At 36.2% G+C, this 18,637-nt stretch overlaps 2 protein-coding genes across 6 annotated transcripts in view; one reads left to right on the forward strand and one right to left on the reverse strand.

The window, feature by feature from the left end:
* The window catches only part of ITGA4 (integrin subunit alpha 4), an 85,760-nt gene extending 72,855 nt beyond the window's left edge, over positions 1-12,905 (forward strand). Inside the window, exons 21-28 of the mRNA XM_003253800.4 lie at positions 505-594; positions 2,606-2,696; positions 4,802-4,909; positions 5,774-5,899; positions 6,927-7,046; positions 9,518-9,616; positions 10,063-10,182; positions 10,667-12,905. Coding sequence (XP_003253848.1) covers positions 505-594; positions 2,606-2,696; positions 4,802-4,909; positions 5,774-5,899; positions 6,927-7,046; positions 9,518-9,616; positions 10,063-10,182; positions 10,667-10,762 — 850 coding nt within the window. The 3' untranslated portion in view covers positions 10,763-12,905. The remainder of the gene's footprint in view (positions 1-504; positions 595-2,605; positions 2,697-4,801; positions 4,910-5,773; positions 5,900-6,926; positions 7,047-9,517; positions 9,617-10,062; positions 10,183-10,666) is intronic.
* A 332-nt stretch (positions 12,906-13,237) lies between these two features.
* The window catches only part of CERKL (ceramide kinase like), a 128,790-nt gene continuing 123,390 nt past the window's right edge, over positions 13,238-18,637 (reverse strand). For all 5 annotated transcript variants that reach the window (XM_030802395.1, XM_030802394.1, XM_030802396.1 and 2 more), the window contains 2 exons: positions 14,201-14,376; positions 13,238-13,368 (listed from right to left, as the gene is read on the reverse strand). In XM_030802395.1, the coding sequence (XP_030658255.1) occupies positions 13,308-13,368; positions 14,201-14,376 (237 nt within the window). In that variant the 3' untranslated portion in view covers positions 13,238-13,307. The remainder of the gene's footprint in view (positions 13,369-14,200; positions 14,377-18,637) is intronic.

Genomic DNA, 18,637 nt, shown 5'->3' on the forward strand with positions numbered 1-18,637 from the left:
CCTCTCATCCTAAAAATCTCTATAAGTAAAACTGATTATAAAGATACGTTAAGGCAGTACATGACTTGCTATACAGTTTAAAAAATTATATGATTGATGTGCTTTCTTTGGTCATTGAATTAAGTCTTGCAAAAATACTTCTTCAACCTAAAGAGAGTAATAAATTTGTTTCTAAACTACCCATTTATTCTGGTTTTTGTACCACCTAGAACATAAATGTTAAAAAATCTTTTAATCTAATAAATGTAACTATTTGTAAAAAAAAAAACAAAAAATTCCTCTATCTAGCATTAGAAGCAAATGATAACAGTTTAAGTAATGAGAGAAATTTTCCGCCAACCTTGTCCTAAAAAATTTTTACTACCATATCTGCTTTTATCCCCACTCCTCAAAAAGCATTTAAGCAAACCTCTGAGTATATTACGTATACAGGATATGTAATTAGTTCTCTCTGAAGACTTTTCTGCTTGGTGAATTCTAACAGGGTGTTTTCTATTTGTGTAGTGAAAATGAAGGGGAAATGGACAATCTAAAGCACAGCAGAGTGACTGTAGCAATACCTTTAAAATATGAGGTTAAGCTGACTGTTCATGGGTAAGTAGACATCAAGGCCTCCTTTCAAATTTAGAGCTGATTTACAGTTTCCTTGCTTCTTACATTAATGAAAAAACTGTATTCTAGAATTTTTTTTAAATAAAAAGGATACTCTATCTTTTAATAATTACCTCGTTGTTATAGTCCCTTACTTAGCTGTCCATTATAATAATCCATTCTATAATCAACACTGATACTACATCAAACTAGTACCCAGCTGGAGGAGATTTCCTACTGTGAGAGCCCCAATAAGATAGCAAGGCCACACTGAGCCTTTCAGTTGTGCACTGTGTAATCCTAATCCGGAATTAGGCAGTATGCAGTCTGCATAATCATACTCAATGCCCATGTCAAGTGTGAAGTTCAGAGAAGTGTGAAGTTAGTCAAATCACGATTCTGCAGACCCATATCTACACATGTGGCAAATGGATTGAGATGTGAGAGATCTGGCTGCAAGGTGTCCCTTGTCCACTTTTTATACCTATGGGATCACCGAATTCCTCAACCACAGTATCAGAATTCATTGCTTCCTCGTGATTTTAATGATTGAGTGGATCCCCCTCTCATTCAAGAAGGAGATGTGTGGAGAAAGAATAAAAGGGGGCTTACAGAAACCTTCAGTAATTCCACTGGAACTTATTCATGCTGTTAGTCCTTAAAACTACATTTTTATACAGTAGAAGATATGAGTTACAGAACAAATAGACAGATGAGCCTTTCCTGTTGCTCTAAATCTAAACCATCCCACAGTCATTTTATCCACTTAGAAAGATGATATACAGTCATGTAAATGTAAAATGTTGGTGTCTGATGGAATTGAGTATCAAGTTTGAGATAAAGCAAATGGATGGAAAAAGGCCATTCACAGGAGAATAAGACCTAGAGAATCACAAGTAAGCAAATAAAAAGTTCATTGCATGTTTCCTGGTTTTCAGTGTTTATCTTGCCATTCCTCCTGGCTTATGATGAGTGTCTTCCTATTTTTCTCTTATTCACATCTCATTATTTTGAACATGGAATGTTCACCTGTTAAACTGCCTAAATCTATGCTGATTACTTTCCTGTTTCATGAGTTTCTAATTTGGTATTACCTAATATTAGCTGCCAAATGTGAGCACCTTATGGAGTAGAGGTCTCCCTAGAAACATATTTCTTAAAGTTTATTGCAGACAAAAATGTCGAATCACAGGCCTTTAAAAGAGAGTGACAGCCTTGTATTGTAACAAAAAATTATCATACTTAATGTTAGACTTGCTCCCCAGATTTGGGGTTCATTATAAGTAGCCAGCAGGGATCATGAGATTGGAAGAAATAATTCAAACATGGGTAACATAAATTGAGGTATGAGAACCTTAGGAAAAAACTAAGAAGTTATCCCACATTACATTTGCCAAATTTACATGAATCACGTAAGGGCTGAAAGAGAAGGAATGGTCAGTAGAATGAAAAAGGTGTAGTATTGCGGAAAGCAAGAAAAGAATATCGGTGAGGACAGCTTTGTCATCCAGGTCAGAGCACATGGCTTTTTTTTTTTTTTTTTTTTTTTTTTTTAGACAGAGTCTCGCTCTATTGCCCCTGCTGGAGGGCAGTGGTGTGACCTCAGCTCGGTGTGACCTCAGTTCACTGCAACCTCCGCTTCTTGGGTTCAAGCGATTCTCCTGCCTCAGCCTCCTGAGTTGCTGGAACTACAGGCATGCACCACCACGCCCAGCTAATTTTTTTTGTATTTTTAGTAGAGATTGGGTTTCACCATGTTGGCCAGGCTGCCCTCAAACTCCTGACCTCAGGTGATGCACCCTCCTCGGCCTCCCAAATTGCTGGGATTACAGGCATGAGCCACTGCGCCTGGCCCTAATTTAATTTCTTTTTAAATAAAATGTATATCTGACCACAAAACCAAAAGTATTCCATGGTGACTTGTAAATATGCTATAATCCAGACTGTAGAAAAGACTCTTTATAATACGTCATCGAATAAGACAGTTAATTAAATTTGAATTTGTTTCTACCAGGTTTGTAAACCCAACTTCATTTGTGTATGGATCAAATGATGAAAATGAACCTGAAACGTGCATGGTGGAGAAAATGAACTTAACTTTCCATGTAAGAAAAGTTAATTGTGTTGATATTTGTAACAACCTAAAAGGATGTCACTGACGCATTGCTCCAAGGGACATTGTACACCTATGAAGTCCCTCAGCCTCTGTAGACCACGGCTGGCTGGAATGGGGCAGCAGCAGTGGTACTCCTGCCTCTCAGACCCCTGCTGCTTTCCTTCCACTTGTCTTGTCCCTGGTATTCAAGCCCGTATCTCCTTACAGCACAGGTGAGAAAGAGCATGCAGGAACAGAGATAATGCCTGAAACAGGCAAAGTTACGGGATGAGCTGAATTTGCTAGAGACACATACAGAAAACAGGACAGGCTAAGGGAAGGCACCTTTGGGTGCAAATCAGTGAAATTTCTTCTTGGTTCAAACTTATAAAAACCTCAGCACTACAAAGTAAAGGAGGCTCTTACCTCCCGTCTCCATTTAAGATCACGTTGGTCAGCCTTTCAAGCCATAAGTTTATGACCTGTGACAAGTGCTTTATCAATTATTAAATAACCTTTTAAAGAGTACTATCATAATTCGGAAGTATTAGGAGACTCATGTAAACCTAAGTTTTTAAAAACATTTTCTGCTGTCAAACTGATATTTTTATTGTATCAAAGATGTTGGTGATTAGTAAATGCAATTTCCAAAAAAAATTCTTTGAACCAAAAGCACTGTCCAAGAATTCTTATAGAATAATCTATATATGTGAGTAAATCTTGGATTAGGTATAATATTTTGTAAGACAGTGCTTTTCAAAATGTGTATTAGAATCACTTGGGGTACCTATCCAAAATGCAAATTCCTTGGCTTTGCCCCAGATCTGTGGAAAAAGAATGACCTTGAAATCCTGTTGATTCTATGTGTACTCCAATTTTTGTTACACTAGTTGATACTAATGTTGAAAAATTTTAGTTCTCCACTTTGAAGTCCCAAGAAATGCTCTTTAAAACCCAATGGGAGTTTGTGCTTTGATAAACTAAAACAGAAACCAAACTGGACTCTAGAATGTTTATTTATTAATTTACAATTAATAGTTAAAAATTTTCTACTAAATTTATAATGTAGTGACTGGGACTGGAGAAACTTGTGGTATATAGGATTTCTGTGTCTAGCCAACTATGTAGATATTCTTAGAGGTTTAATTGTTGTTAGGCAAACAGAGATGTTTGTGATTTAGATTGATATTTAATGGCATCGAGAAGACCTTGTCTGTAGTATTGGGCACTGCTAGGTATCTGTTGCTGACATTTCCTTCTGCAACTGCCCTGTGCTTTTATGGATTAGCAGTTACCACCTGTTCCCAATTTGGAGACACTTTCTTCATCTATGTCACATGCATTCATAAAATGACTGCAGGTCTGCAAGTCGTCTTTTTTAATCGAGGTATTGGGATGCATCTTTCTGACTTAACTGTATTGGTTTTACAGTTAAGCTGCCAGTTCAGTAAGCTATATTTTGGCCCCATTTCCCTTTTCAGGAATCTTCAGTCCCCAAATTTATCATCCTCTTATGCATTTTTTGACAAGTATTGTTAAAAACCTTTTGTGCTTTCTCAAAATCCAACAACATACTTTTTTTTCTGAATGCATCAGCATATAGATGCTGATTATCCTCTTAGCACAGAGTGCTTTTGCGATAACATCATAGGATTTAGAATTACAATACCTGAGTTTTGGTCATAACTCTTGTCATTTTTTAACTTTTGTCTTGGGAACACTAAGAACACCTGTTAGCATTTCCCTTAGCTGGTGAATACCAAAATGTTGGCCTACCTCATGAGAACCAAATGATATTTTTAAAACATGTAATGTAACATACAAATATGTATTGTTTATGTCTCCTAAGACTGTTTCTCCAATAAACCATCAGCCTGTACTTTTTGTTTTCAACAATACCAAAACTAGGTTAGAAATAATGACTCATTTGAAATTATTAGCAAACTTTAAAAATTCTGACTATGGATATCCTGTCTCCCTTTGTTATGCAGCTGCCAACTATAAACCTCCACCACTATAAATGTTGCATGGAATATGGGATCACCTAAAAGCTAACTCATATCTGTACTTACATTTATAGAAAACATTTGTTAAAAAAATTTTCCTCCTTATCAGGTTATCAACACTGGCAATAGCATGGCTCCCAATGTTAGTGTGGAAATAATGGTACCAAATTCTTTTAGCCCCAAAACTGATAAGCTGTTCAACATTTTGGATGTCCAGGTAAAAATGTATTTCTTCCACTTAACCTTTATTGTGTGTCTTAAATACTAAAATAAATGCAAACCAATCCTTTATTCAAGTAATGATGCGAAAATGGGTAATTGTTATCTTACTTCAGTCACACTCTATGAATTCACCATGCATTTATTGAGTTATGCTTTGAATATTATATATTTCTTTAGAACTGTAGTTACAGTGCAACTTTTACATTTGATTTAAATAACAACAGAACTATATTCGACCATCTCCATTGAATAATTATTTTAAGATACGTGTTTGTGTGATACGGACCTATACAGGTAAGTTGATTGGTAGAATTCTTCATAAAACTTGAAACTACTGTGCAAATATGAGGATTATAGCCTTTTTTTTTTAAGGAAGCACACTATTCAAACCACTTCTTAAGAACCAATATTCTTGCATTGATGGTTCCATAAGAATTGTTTTGAGCTTAACAGGTTGAAGACAGAAGTCAACAAATCTAAATAGGTTTGAGGTCTGATTTTTAAAAATCCTAGTTAAATTCCAGATTGAGAGAGAAGAATATGGTGTTACATTGTTTCGTCTATAAAGGCAAAGAAATATTTAATATCATGCTAATGTTCCAATATCATTTTTCACATTTCTGCAAGGTTAAGGCCATTTTATCAGCTTAGAACCTATATCCAACCTTCTGTAATTCGGCTGGATTTTTGTGTTTCTGCCACAGACATTTAATCACTCCCAAATCTGTCAAAAAAATTTCTACAATTTCAGAGGTACTTGATATATTTTAGCAAAGATAAGCTACTGGAACTTCTAAAACCTTTTGCTGTTTTTTCCAATGTTGAAAGATAAGATTTCTCTTGCTTTCTATCTTCATAGACTACTACTGGAGAATGCCACTTTGAAAATTATCAAAGAGTGTGTGCATTAGAGCAGCAAAAGAGTGCAATGGAAACTTTGAAAGGCATAGTCCAGTTCTTGTCCAAGACTGATAAGAGGCTATTGGTAAGTTTCAGTTTTTCAGGTTGTAGTTCCTGCTTTCCAACAGAGAAGTGAGACACTTAAAATCAAGTCAATGGGTTTGAGCTGTCACTTCAATGATAAGAGAGAAGACAAATTAGGTAGTATTCTTGCATGGAAGGAACAAGCATGGTTGGAGAGTTGAGATAGACCCAGGGTCTATCCCATATATAAATGTGTTGGCCAGGTGTGGTGGCTCATGCCTGTAATCCCAGCACTTTGGGAGGCTTTGGTGGGCGGATCACAAGGTCAGGGGTTCGAGACCAGCCTGGCCAACAGAGTGAAACCCCGTCTCTACTAAAAATACAAAAATTAGCCAGGCGTGGTGGCAGGTGCCTGTAGTCCCAGCTACTCGGGAGGCTGAGGCAGGAGAATTGCTTGAATCCAGGAGGTGGAGGTTGCAGTGAGCCGAGATCATGCCACTGCACTCCAGCCTGGGTGACAGAGCAAGACTCCATCTGAAAAAGAAAAAAAAATGTTATACAGTTTCATTTTTTTTATCTAACAAATGCCCACTATTTGCCAATGACATTGTTCCAGACCCTTCAGGACACCAAGAGGTTGTCTTCACCTGGGCAGCCTCTGTAGCATGGGTTAATTTTCATTCTTTTCAGCTTAGTGAATGTATGAAAAGAAACTGGAGAAGCAGTCATCACCTTGAAATGATCCATGTTTTACAACAAACATAGAATATGTAACTTAGCAAGACTCTGATTAGGAACATTTTTTTAAAAATTCTGTCCCAGAAGATTATGTTAATACAAATAATAAAAACATATGCTCCAGTTTAAATACTTTATTATAATTTAGAAAATAAACATTCATGTCTTGTTTAAAGGTAATTTAAATGCCACTAAGGAAAGCAGATGTTTAATTTCATATTTATGGAAAGATGATTTTCAAAATGCCATTAGAGTATATATTAAATTCTACATAAAATACTTTAAAAATATTTTTAAAATATTTTCCAATGTTGAAAATTTTAATGTAGCACTTTAATATTCCCTTCAAGTACTGCATAAAAGCTGATCCACATTGTTTAAACTTCCTATGTAATTTTGGGAAAATGGAAAGTGGAAAAGAAGCCAGTGTTCATATCCAGTTGGAAGGCCGGCCATCCATTTTAGAAATGGTAAGTCTAAAACATTGACAACTTGGTGGCTAAGTTTACATAAAATCTATAAATTCAGTCATATAGGCAGGATAGTATGAAGGCATTCAACAAATTAAAGTTTAAATAAAATTTTGGAGTAAAACTCTAAAACTGTATTTCTATCACTTCAACTATCTACATTGACTAAGTGAAATGGCTTTAGAAATTAACAGGTAATAAAGGCTAAAATAGGCCAGGCACAGTGGCTCATGCCTGTAATCCCAGCACTTTGGGAGGCCAAGGCAGGAAGATCACTTGAGGCCAGGAGTTTGAGACCAGTTGTATTCCTAGGTAGATGTCTGGTGTTATTTCTGAGGCCTCTGTTCTGTTCCATTGGCCTGTGTATCTGTTTTGGTTAGCCTTGTAAGTATAGTTTGAAGTCGGGTAGCCTGATGCCTCCAGCTTTCCTTTTTGCTTAGGATTGTCTTGACTATATGGGCTCTTTTATGGTTCCATATGAAATTTAAAGTAGTTTTTTCTAATTTTGCAAAGAAAGTCAATGGTAGCTTGATGGGAGTAGCCTTGAATCTATAAATTACTTTGGGCGGTATGGCCATTTTCACGATATTGATTCTTCCTATCCATGAGCATAGAATATTTTTTTCCATTTGTTTGTGTCCTCTTATTTCCTTGAGCAGTGGTTTGTAGTGCTCCTTGAAGAGGTCCTTCACATCCCTTGTAAGTTGGATTCCTAGGTATTTTATTCTCTTTGTAGTGATTCACTCATGATTTGGCTCTCTGCTTGGCTATTGTTGTATAGGAATGCTTGTGATTTTTGCACATTGATTTTTGTATCCTGAGACTTTGCTGAAGTTGCTTATAAGCTTAAGGAGTTTTGGGGCTGAGACCATGGAGTTTTCTAAATATACAATCATGTCACCTGCAAACAATTTGACTTCCTCTCTTCCTATTTGAATACCCTTTGTTGCTTTCTCTTGCCTGATTGCCGTGGCCAGAACTTCCAATACTACGTTGAATAGGAGTGGTGTGAAGGCATCCTTGTCTTGTGCCGGTTTTCAAAGGGAATGCTTCCAGTTTTTGCCCATTCAGTATGATATTGGCTGTGGGTCTGTCATAAATAGCTCTTATTGAGATATGTTCCATCAACACCTAGTTTATTGAGAGTTTTTAGCATGAAGGGATTTTTATTGAAGGCCTTTAATTTTAAAAATATAGCTCAGAAGAAAAACTAAGGCTTTCATAAAATCAAATAAAAACATCAAAATTCATCAACAAAAACATATTTAAATTTTAAAAATAATTAAATATATCTTGGACTTCTTCCTACAAAGGAGCATGTATATTTATGAGGAGTAGTTTGAGATGAAACTAGTTTTATGTGGAGTTCTGTTTTTCAGTTTTCTCATCTGTTCAATATGGATAAATGAGATGATTTTTATAAGCACTTAGTTCATAGAACATAGGAAGCCAAAGGAAATGGCAGCTGTTATGTTCAAGTGGAATTTTTGAAATTGCCAAACAGTGCTTAAGAGGAAGACACACTAGACAGGCAAAGAAGAAATATCCATTTTAGTTTCAACTGTGCTAAAAGCAAAGTCATTGAACCATCAGCAAGTCATTTAACCTTTTGCACTTTGCCTTCTCTTTTTCTCTAGGTCTAGGTTTCCCATCAGTGGCCATAATTTGCATTTTGAACCAGATAATTTTGTTTTGGGGGGCTGTCCTGTGCATTGTAGGATATTTAGTATCATCCTCAGCCTCTATACACTCACTGCTGGTAGTACTACCTCCCATGTTCTGACACTTGACAGTTTCTTTAGACATTCTTGACTGTCCCTTAGGTGATAAAACCCTCCCTGCTGAGAACCACTGCTCTAGATCTATATGAAGCTTGTCATTTTCAGCTCTAAAATGTTAAATAACATTTACACAGTAGTTTTAAAGGTCATATCCCTCTTTAAATATATTCTCATCTCCCTCAGCAAATGCACACATGAAAACATCTCCTAAAGATTCTTAGAATTTATAAAGCCCATCTACAGGTCCCCAAGCTTCATGGATTCTGCGTTATAAAATCCCTGTTTTAGACAGTAAAGTTCTGAGTTCATCCACTGATTTTATATTTGAATTCTATAATTTATTTAATTTAGAAAGAAAGAAAAAGCCCAAATAAGATAGATTCAATATGCGGTGGTGGGGTGGAGAACACTGGTAAATGGTAACTTACCTCTTTCTGTAGTCTAATATTTAAATCAAGTTATTTGCAAGGTAGCTATGTTTAATCGAAGGATTTCAATAAAATGATACTATATAAATTAATACCAAGACCACACTTTGGGAACCAAAGGAAGCACTGCAGTTAATTTTAAGTGGTGAAATAAATTGGGGAAGGTAAATTGTGAAAACCTCTAGCTAGAAGGTAAAGATCCTGATAAATTATGTCTTTATGAAATAAACCAGGCTATGGTGATCTTTCTTTTATTAAACAGGATGAGACTTCAGCACTCAAGTTTGAAATAAGAGCAACAGGTTTTCCAGAGCCAAATCCAAGAGTTATTGAACTAAACAAGGATGAGAATGTTGCACATGTAAGATTACCCTGTTAACTGCTACATTAAAATTATAGGAAAACACATTTCAAGGGTGTCTATAATTACTTCCTTTTGAGTAACTGAGTTGGGAAAGTAGAGTGTGACCAGCTTATGCAGGGCCCCCAATACTTGATTGAGAGTTGGCATTTTCCACAACTGGCAGGAGGGAACAATACAGCAGTTCTTTTAGAGAGGTGAATTGGGCAGCAGTGAGAATTGAATAGATTGGAGGAAAAGTCATGGATACAGCCCATTATACTCACTGTTTCTGCTAAACAGTTACCAGTGTTTCCTGCAATTATATTAGAACCAGCAAGAAAATGGAGTGGATAGTTCTAAATACTACTGGAGATTATGGCAGGGCTTTAAAGGAAATATAAGCAACTTTTTAAACTGATTTTTTTTTTTTGGTTTTTGAGTTTTATTTTTCTTAATTCACATAGGTTCTACTGGAAGGACTACATCATCAAAGACCCAAACGTTATTTCACCATAGTGATTATTTCAAGTAGCTTGCTACTTGGACTTATTGTACTTCTGTTGATCTCATATGTTATGTGGAAGGTAAGCATTTATTAATTACCAACATTAAACTACTAAAAATGACATTTTCTCAAAGCCAATTTGACTTCCAAGTTATTAGATTTAAATATTTCACTATTTTAATGTTAACTTTTTATGTTGCTCAGTACTGATCTCACATTTCTCTTCAAAACCAAAGTCTTTCTAGAAAAATATGCCTTAATTTGTTTTGAAAGATGTTCCTTTTAAAAAACCATCTGGAAAAGATTGTAGATCACACTGAATGTCAATTTTGGAGAGAATGTGGTGTGTATCACTGAGAATTTCTGCATTAAAAACAAAAATGTTTCTTTAACCCAGTATGTCCCCACTAATTTTTACTGATTATCTGTTAAACCTTTATGATCGATGTTACAAGGAATGCAGTTTAAGAAATATTGGTCTTAACTGCTTAGATATTAGAAATGAGTATAGTAGATAAAGTGTTCATAACTATACACTAGTGATTATGTAATGCTATTTTCAGGCCGGCTTCTTTAAAAGACAATACAAATCTATCCTACAAGAAGAAAACAGAAGAGACAGTTGGAGTTATATCAACAGTAAAAGCAATGATGATTAAGGACTTCTTTCAAATTGAGAGAATGGAAAACAGACTCAGGTTGTAGTAAAGAAATTTAAGAGACACTGTTTACAGGAAAAAATGAATTTTGTTCGGACTTCTTTTACTCATGATCTTGTGACATATTATGTCTTCATGCAAGGGGAAAATCTCAGCAATGATTACTCTTTGAGATAGAAGAACTGCAAAGGTAATAATACAGCCAAAGATAATCTCTCAGCTTTTAAATGGGTAGAGAAACACTAAAGCATTCAATTTATTCAAGAAAAGTAAACCCTTGAAGATCTCTTGAAATGAAAGTATAACTGAGTTAAATTATACTGGAGAAGTCTTAGACTTGAAATACTACTTACCATATGTGCTTGCCTCGGTAAAATGAACCCCACTGGGTGGGCAGAGGTTCATTTCAAATACATCTTTGATACTTGTTCAAAATATGTTCTTTAAAAATAGAGAGAGAGCTGTTCCCCAATTTTCTAATGAGTAGAAGTGGACCATTATCACTTTAAAGCCCTTTATTTATAATACATTTCCTATGGGCTTTGTTCTAACAGCCATTTTTTTTTCAGCAGACTATGAATATTATAGGCCTAATTGGCAAACTTCAGACTGAACATATACACTGGTTTGAGCTTAGTGAAATGACTTCCGGATAATTATTTTTTTATACAGCTATGGATTTCCCCATCTTTCTGTATATACATGTATTTTTATGTAGGTATACATTTACCATTCTTCCTATAACACACCTTTATCAAGCATACCCAGGAGTAAATAGTTAAGAACCATCTTCAAATCTTTTGTTATAAAATATTCGAATTTATATTCTGAAACAAAAGATTGTGAGTGTTGCACTTTACCTGATATACACTGATTTAAAAAATACAGAAACCATACCTCACTAATAACTTTAAAATCAAAGCTGTGCAAAGACTAGGGGGCCTATACTTCATAGGTATTATGTACTATGTAAAATATTGACTATCACACAAATATTTGCTTGGATGTAATTCTTTGTTACTCTTTACAAATATAAAAGTGTTCCCTTACATGGAAATGAAGAAACAAAATTCAAAAGTTTAGCTGAACGATATGGATTCAATTTGTATACAGTGAATATAAATGAGACATCAACATTTTCATGAAATGTTAAGTGACAGGTAAAATATTTTTGTAGTTCATACTATATGAGGTTCTATTTTAAATGACTTTCTGGATTTTAAATAATTTCTTTAAATACAATCATTTTTGTAATATTTATTTTATGCTTATGATCTAGATAATTGCAGAATATAATTTTATCTGACTCTGTCTTCATAATTTGAACATGTTATAGGAAGTGATCAAATTAGAAGGCAATTTGGAAAAACAATTCTGGAAAAGATTTCTTTATATGAAGTCCCTGCCACTAGCCAGCCATCCTAATTGATGAAAGTTATCTGTTCACAGGCCTGCAGTGATGGTGAGGAATGTTATGAGATTTGTGAAGGCGTTTGAGTAGTGAAACGCAAGCACAAAACCTCCTGAACCCAGAGTGTGTATACAAGGAATAAACTTTATGACATTTATGTGTTTTTAAAAAACTTTGTATCAATCATTATAAACAGGCTAGTTGTTCTTTCAGGAGAAAATCAAGCCCCGATTTAAAACTGTCTTCTCCAGGAAGGTCTCTAAGGAAATTTAAATTTGGTTCTTTCCCACTCAGAAACAACTATATATTTCAGGTGAAAGCAGAGTACTATGATTGTCCAACACAGGCCTCTCAGATACTTACATATTGGGCTAGATTTTGTCCAGTTCAAAATAGTATTTGTTATCAACTTTGTTACTTGTATGATGAATTTTAAAACCCTACCACTTTAAGAAGACAGGAATGGGTTATTCTTTTTTGGCAGGTAGTCTATATAACTATGTGATTTTGAAATTTAACCACTCTGGATTAGGGAGCAGTAAATCAGTGCAGACTTACGAAATCCGTATTATGTTTGTAACAGAATATAGGAAATTTAACATAATCCTGAAAAATGAAAGAATGCAAATTACAGAATTATCTAGGTTAAATATTGATGTATTATGATGGGTGCAAAGTTTTTTGTGTGTCCAATAAACACATTGTAAAAAACCAGAATTTGAATTGATATTTCATCTTGACTTTTAAAGCCCTAGAAGCTAATTGTTAGTAACATCAAAAATAGCAATGTCTATTAGGATATCTGTTTGGCCACACAGCAGGAGGTTAGAGCAATGGAGCATTACTGAGTTCCTCCCCCTGTCAGATCAGCAGCAGCATTAGATTCTCACAGAAGTGCGAACCGTATAGTGAACTGGTATGTGAGGGATCTAGAGTGCCATGTTCCTTAAGAGAATCTAATGCCTCATGATCTGAGGTGGAACAGTTCATCCTGAAACCATTCCCCCATCCAGGGAAAAATTGTCTTCCATGAAACTGGTCCCAAAAAGGGTGGGGACCACAGGTTTAAAGCGTGGCCATATTTCTTTATATTAAAATTCTACTTTGTACATTTCTTTTAGAAACAATTGCATGTTACTTTGGAATCATTTCTTCCATGCTTCCTCCATAAAGACTGATAAGTCTTGGATGCAATCTGTAAAGAAAATACATTATTTTATCAACTTATTTTGTTATTTTTCACACATACACCTAATAAGTATGGTACACAATGCCAAATACAAATTGATAACAAACATAGCATTCACAACAGAGCTGTAATCTAGAAAACTGAGAAGGTCTGATAAATCATCAACAACAGTAATTACTCTAAAGCCTCCTTAACTGACTTCCTTGATTGTCCAGTGCTCTCCATGGCCTCTGTAAAACAGTCAGTCATGCCTCTAGAACACCCATGTCTAGTGGGCACCCCTGCATGCTTCTTCTAACCACTGAGTGTCACAATGCCTACCAAGGATGCGTTTGCAGGTTCCTAAACCTGTTTATACCAGTTGCTATGTAAAATTGTTCCCAAGGGAAGTTGAATGCTTTGTAAAGGCCTAATAAAAGCAAATTGCTGAACAAAACGTGTTACAGTAATTATGAGTGAGAGGAAACTAAGATGGAAGGATAAAAATCTAACACTTTACTACTCAGATGGCTCCACTAAAAGGTTTAAGATCTTGATCCATTTTTAAAAATCCAAAATGGAAGTTGTAGACATTATCTGTAGTTTATGCACAACAATAAATTAGAAAGCCAATGTAGACACGCATAACCAAAGAAAATGCCTTGGTTCTACATAACAGTTGAATAAATGTAAAGTTACTTTTTATTTATTGAAATTTGTGCATGTCTCTTTATGCTTCCCTGATTTACTGATTTTTTAAAAACTAACCAACTGCCTGCTTTGATAGTTCAGAGAGTTTTCATTGTACCATTAGATTTATGTTTACTGGTTGACATATAAAGCAGTGAAATAGACTTACCTAATATGGACCTCTGACGCAACTTCCATTAAATCACCATCTACATTCCAAGGGAAACAATTTTCTGAAGCAGTTTCATCCTCCACCTCCTCCTCTGGATTATAGCCACCAGTATTATTCCTTGGATGAACTTTTACTTCCTCAACAGTGTAAGTCTCAACAAATGGAAAACTGAACTAAAAATAATACAAATAATCATTATACTTGGTTTATCTCTAGCTACTAACGCAAATCAAATTCACTGTGCTCTCTCTCACAAGTAAATATCAACATGTATGCTGACATTTTAATAGCTTTGAGACTATGAACAGGAATCTCCAATTTTTTTTGGAAGAAGGAATCTCTTATCCAAAGCCTTTTGGGTTCTTTTAGATCTAGCACCTAGAAATCTTTTTTGGAAGAAGGAATCTCTTATCCGAAGCATTTTGGGTTTAGATCTAGCACCTAGAAATCTTGTTTTATGACAAATAGTACATATCTGTGAGAAGTTGCATACAATAGTGATACTGTAGATTAGAAATCTTGTTTTATGACAAATAGTACATATCTGTGAGAAGTTGCATACAATAGTGATACTGTAGACTTTTTCAATTAAAGATAATCTTTAATACTGGCCTGTAGATACAGAAGACATATAATCCATTGAGTTTATCAACTTGTCAATTAGTTTAGCTGACATAAAGCAAACTAGTACAAGTTTCACACTTGGAATTTAATTTGGAAGAACACCAGTCTAAACTTCTGAAGATAAAATGGGATGTATGTCTTCTTTTAAAAGAGAAAGCCAATCAAATATGGATTTTAACAGGTGTTTGCCTGCCCCATTCCCACTTTAACAATGGACACAAGCTGCAAGATCACTGTTTACTTACCACTATAGAATGGTGCAACGTAAACTTCAACTTGTGTTTTTTCTTGTTTGCCTAAGGAAACTATACTGAAAAAGCACTATGTATTTTCTGAAGATCACTGTTTACTTACCACTATAGAATGGTGCAACGTAAACTTCAACTTGTGTTTTTTCTTGTTTGCCTAAGGAAACTATACTGAAAAAGCACTATGTATTTTCTGAAATAATTAATATAGCCAAAAAACTTGAGCAGAAATGTATAACTACTCATTTCAGTTTTCAGAAAAATGACATGAGATACATTCCTAATTAAACATCATCTACATAGTTTTTCCCCTTTTCCACATGTAAACCTCAATGAAGCATAGTTTCAAAAGTTGACAGAAAACTAATATTTTCCCCAACACCCATATTTTACATATGTAGATACCAAGGTCCAGCCGACTTTCCAGTTTATACTGTAAACACAGTTAAACAGTAGATGATATGATGGCATCAGCTGTTGTGACTGAGGTACAGAATTAGAGGGCCCCAAGCAAAACTGTTTGACAGTAACTGCATTAGACCTCCTACCTCGGGTATAAAGCCTTGGCTACATGCCTCATCTTTGTAGAATTATCTACATAATCATTCATGTTAGTTGATAATTCATTTAAAACATACAACTGCCTGTTATGGGCTAAATTATATTTCCCTCCCCTACCCCAACTATGTTCAAGTCCTAACCCCTGGTACCTGTGAATGTCCCCTGTTTAGAAGTACGGTCTTTGCAGGTAGAATCAACTTAAGATGAAGTCATTAGGGTGGGCCCTAATCCAATATGACTGATGTCCTTATGAGAGAAGAATGCCAAGGATGGTAGAGTCAGAGACTGGAGTGATGCAGCTGTAAGCCAAGGAATGCCAAGAATTGACAGCCACCACCAGTAAGTCTATTATCTTAAATCAGCAGTTGTCATGTGCACACCTCACAAAAGGAAGATACAGCCATCCTTCAAATGCTTTAACTGTGAAGCCACAGACACTGTTAAGTGGGACTTTAGGGAACCAAGAGCTTAGTATCCTGTGTGAGGGTATGTTTGGGGCATGGGGAGGAGAAGTAAACAGTTACAACTGTGATACAGAGAAGTGCCATGATGGTGCAAGCATGGAGTTCAATGGAGGAAACGAGAGGAGGCAAACAGGCTACAGATGTTGGGAAAGCTTCCCATTTGAATTGAGCCTTAAAGAACATAGAAGATTTAGCCTGGAGAAGAAAGTCTGGAGAGAGGAAGCATTTACAAAACTAGAGGCAAACAATGGTCAAGCAACTACACGGAATTCAGTGTGACTCCTAGGTGCTCAATCATGCCCCTTGGCCCTCAAATTCCTGTATTGAAATCCTCGCCCTGTATACCTCAGAACATAACTGTATTTGGAGATTAGATCTTTAAAGAGATGATTAAGCTAAAATGATGTCTTTAGGCCCTCATCCAATATGGTGTCCTTATAAGAAGAGGAAATTTGGACATAGGAAAAGGCATCGGGGATGAACAGAGGAAAGACCACTCACTTGTGGGTGCTGTGAGAAAGCAGCCATGTGCCAGCCAGAGAGAGAAGACTCAGGACAAACCAAACCTGCTGACATCGTCTTGCAGCTCTAGCCTCCAGAACCATGAAGAAATACGTTTCTGTTTGTTTAAGCCATCTTTTCTGTGGTATTTGTTATGGCAACCTTAGCCAATGAATAAAATGCCAAAACACTGGGAATGTGGTGGAGGGTGGTAATAAGAGGTGGGCTTGCAACACAGGCAGGGACCTGGATACAAAGGCCACGTGTTCCAGACTGAGGAAATTCCATATTATTCTGACAACAAGAGAAAGGCACTGAATAATTAAGCACGAGAGAAATACAATGTGTGTCTTAGAAAAAAGTTTCTCTAAAAAGAGGTATGGAAGACAAGACCAGAGAACCTGAAGGCCAAAAGGAGGCTACTGTAAGCAAGAAAGGATTAAAGTTTGAATTAAGGTGAGGGAGAATTTTTTTTTTTTTTTTTTTTTTTTTTTTTTTTTTTTTTTTTTTGAGACAGAGTCTCGCTCTGTCACCCAGGCTGGAGTGCAGTGGCGCGATCTCGGCTCACTGCAAGCTCTGCCTCCCGGGTTCATGCCATTCTCCTGCCTCAGCCTCTCCGAGTAGCTAGGACTACAGGCGCCCGCCACCACGCCCGGCTAATTTTTTGTATTTTTAGTAGAGACGGGGTTTCACCGTGGTCTCGATCTCCTGATCTCGTGATCCGCCCGCCTCAGCCTCCCAAAGTGCTGGGATTATAAGCGTGAGCCACCGCGCCCGGCCAAGGGAGAAATTTTAGAAACATTTAAGAGGAGACCAACAGAACAAGTTAGGGGACTGGTAGTGAGGAATGAGGAAGAAGGAACAGTTCAGGGTAACCTGGATGGATAGAAAGTGGTGCCATTGACCCGCACAGAGCAACGCAGAAGGAACAACTTTAGGGGAAAAGATACGGTCAGCTGTAGACATGTTGGCCTCCAGATGCCAGTGAGTTTCAGAACCTCTTCAGCATACAAGAAGACAGAGGTCCTGCAGATAAGACGAGATGACAGAACGCTTGGGAGTGCATGATGCTCAGATAGTTCAAAAGTGAGGGGCAATGAGGCCGTCCAGGAGACGGCATCCTGAGAAGATGAGAGGGCTGCAAAGAAATCCCGGGGGAAGCACTCACATTTAAGGTTTTAAACTCCCTACCAAAAATGATCACAATGAAAGAGAAAAGTGTGGACAGTGAGGAGGGGGGAAAAGCAATAGGATGGAGCTGCAAGGGCTTTGAAAGGTAGTGTTCAGCCTCTATCTAATTTACACAGAGATGGGGAAGGAACAGGATCCACTCTGCACATGGTGGTTGCAATCCGTTTTACAGTGTTATACAGTAACATTCGCTTATTCAACCTGGTAAACATGGTTCAGAGAAGCAGATGTTACTCTCCTTAAACTGAATTGCCACATTTTCCTTCCTGAATACCAGCACTGCTACGAATTATGCAGTAGACATGATTTTTACATAGATCTGATTTTCATAATCTTATAAAATTTATATAAATTCACATTTTTAATGTCACCATGAAGGAAAGAGCCTAAATACACACACCTGTGTGGATAATTAACAAATCAAATTAACATTGCTTGAAAGCAGTCACCCTGAGAATCAATCTAATTATTCTTACTATATACACTATGCAAAATATTTTAGAATTCTTTGCAAAAAAAAAAACAATAGCATGGATTTTAATTTTTGAAAGTTGATAAATAAATCAGAGTTAAGGCCAGTGAATCACATACAGGCAACTGTTTCTTGTGTCAAAAGCAAGATATGCCTCATAGAGTACATGAGAAAATATGATAAATCCTGCATAATATTATCTCTTTTAGAAAACATCCTCCTATCAATACAGATTTTTATTATTTTCTGTATGTCTGTCTTTATGTGTAAGGTAACCATTGCTTTTAAAATCAGAAGAAAGGTATATTGATTAAAAAAAATGAAGAAGAATGTTTACAAAAATTGCCTGAGAGACTTGCCCCATAGGCAATTC

The sequence above is a fragment of the Nomascus leucogenys genome, chromosome 22a (genome assembly GCF_006542625.1).
Source record: "Nomascus leucogenys isolate Asia chromosome 22a, Asia_NLE_v1, whole genome shotgun sequence".
NCBI classification, from domain to species: Eukaryota; Metazoa; Chordata; class Mammalia; order Primates; family Hylobatidae; genus Nomascus; species Nomascus leucogenys.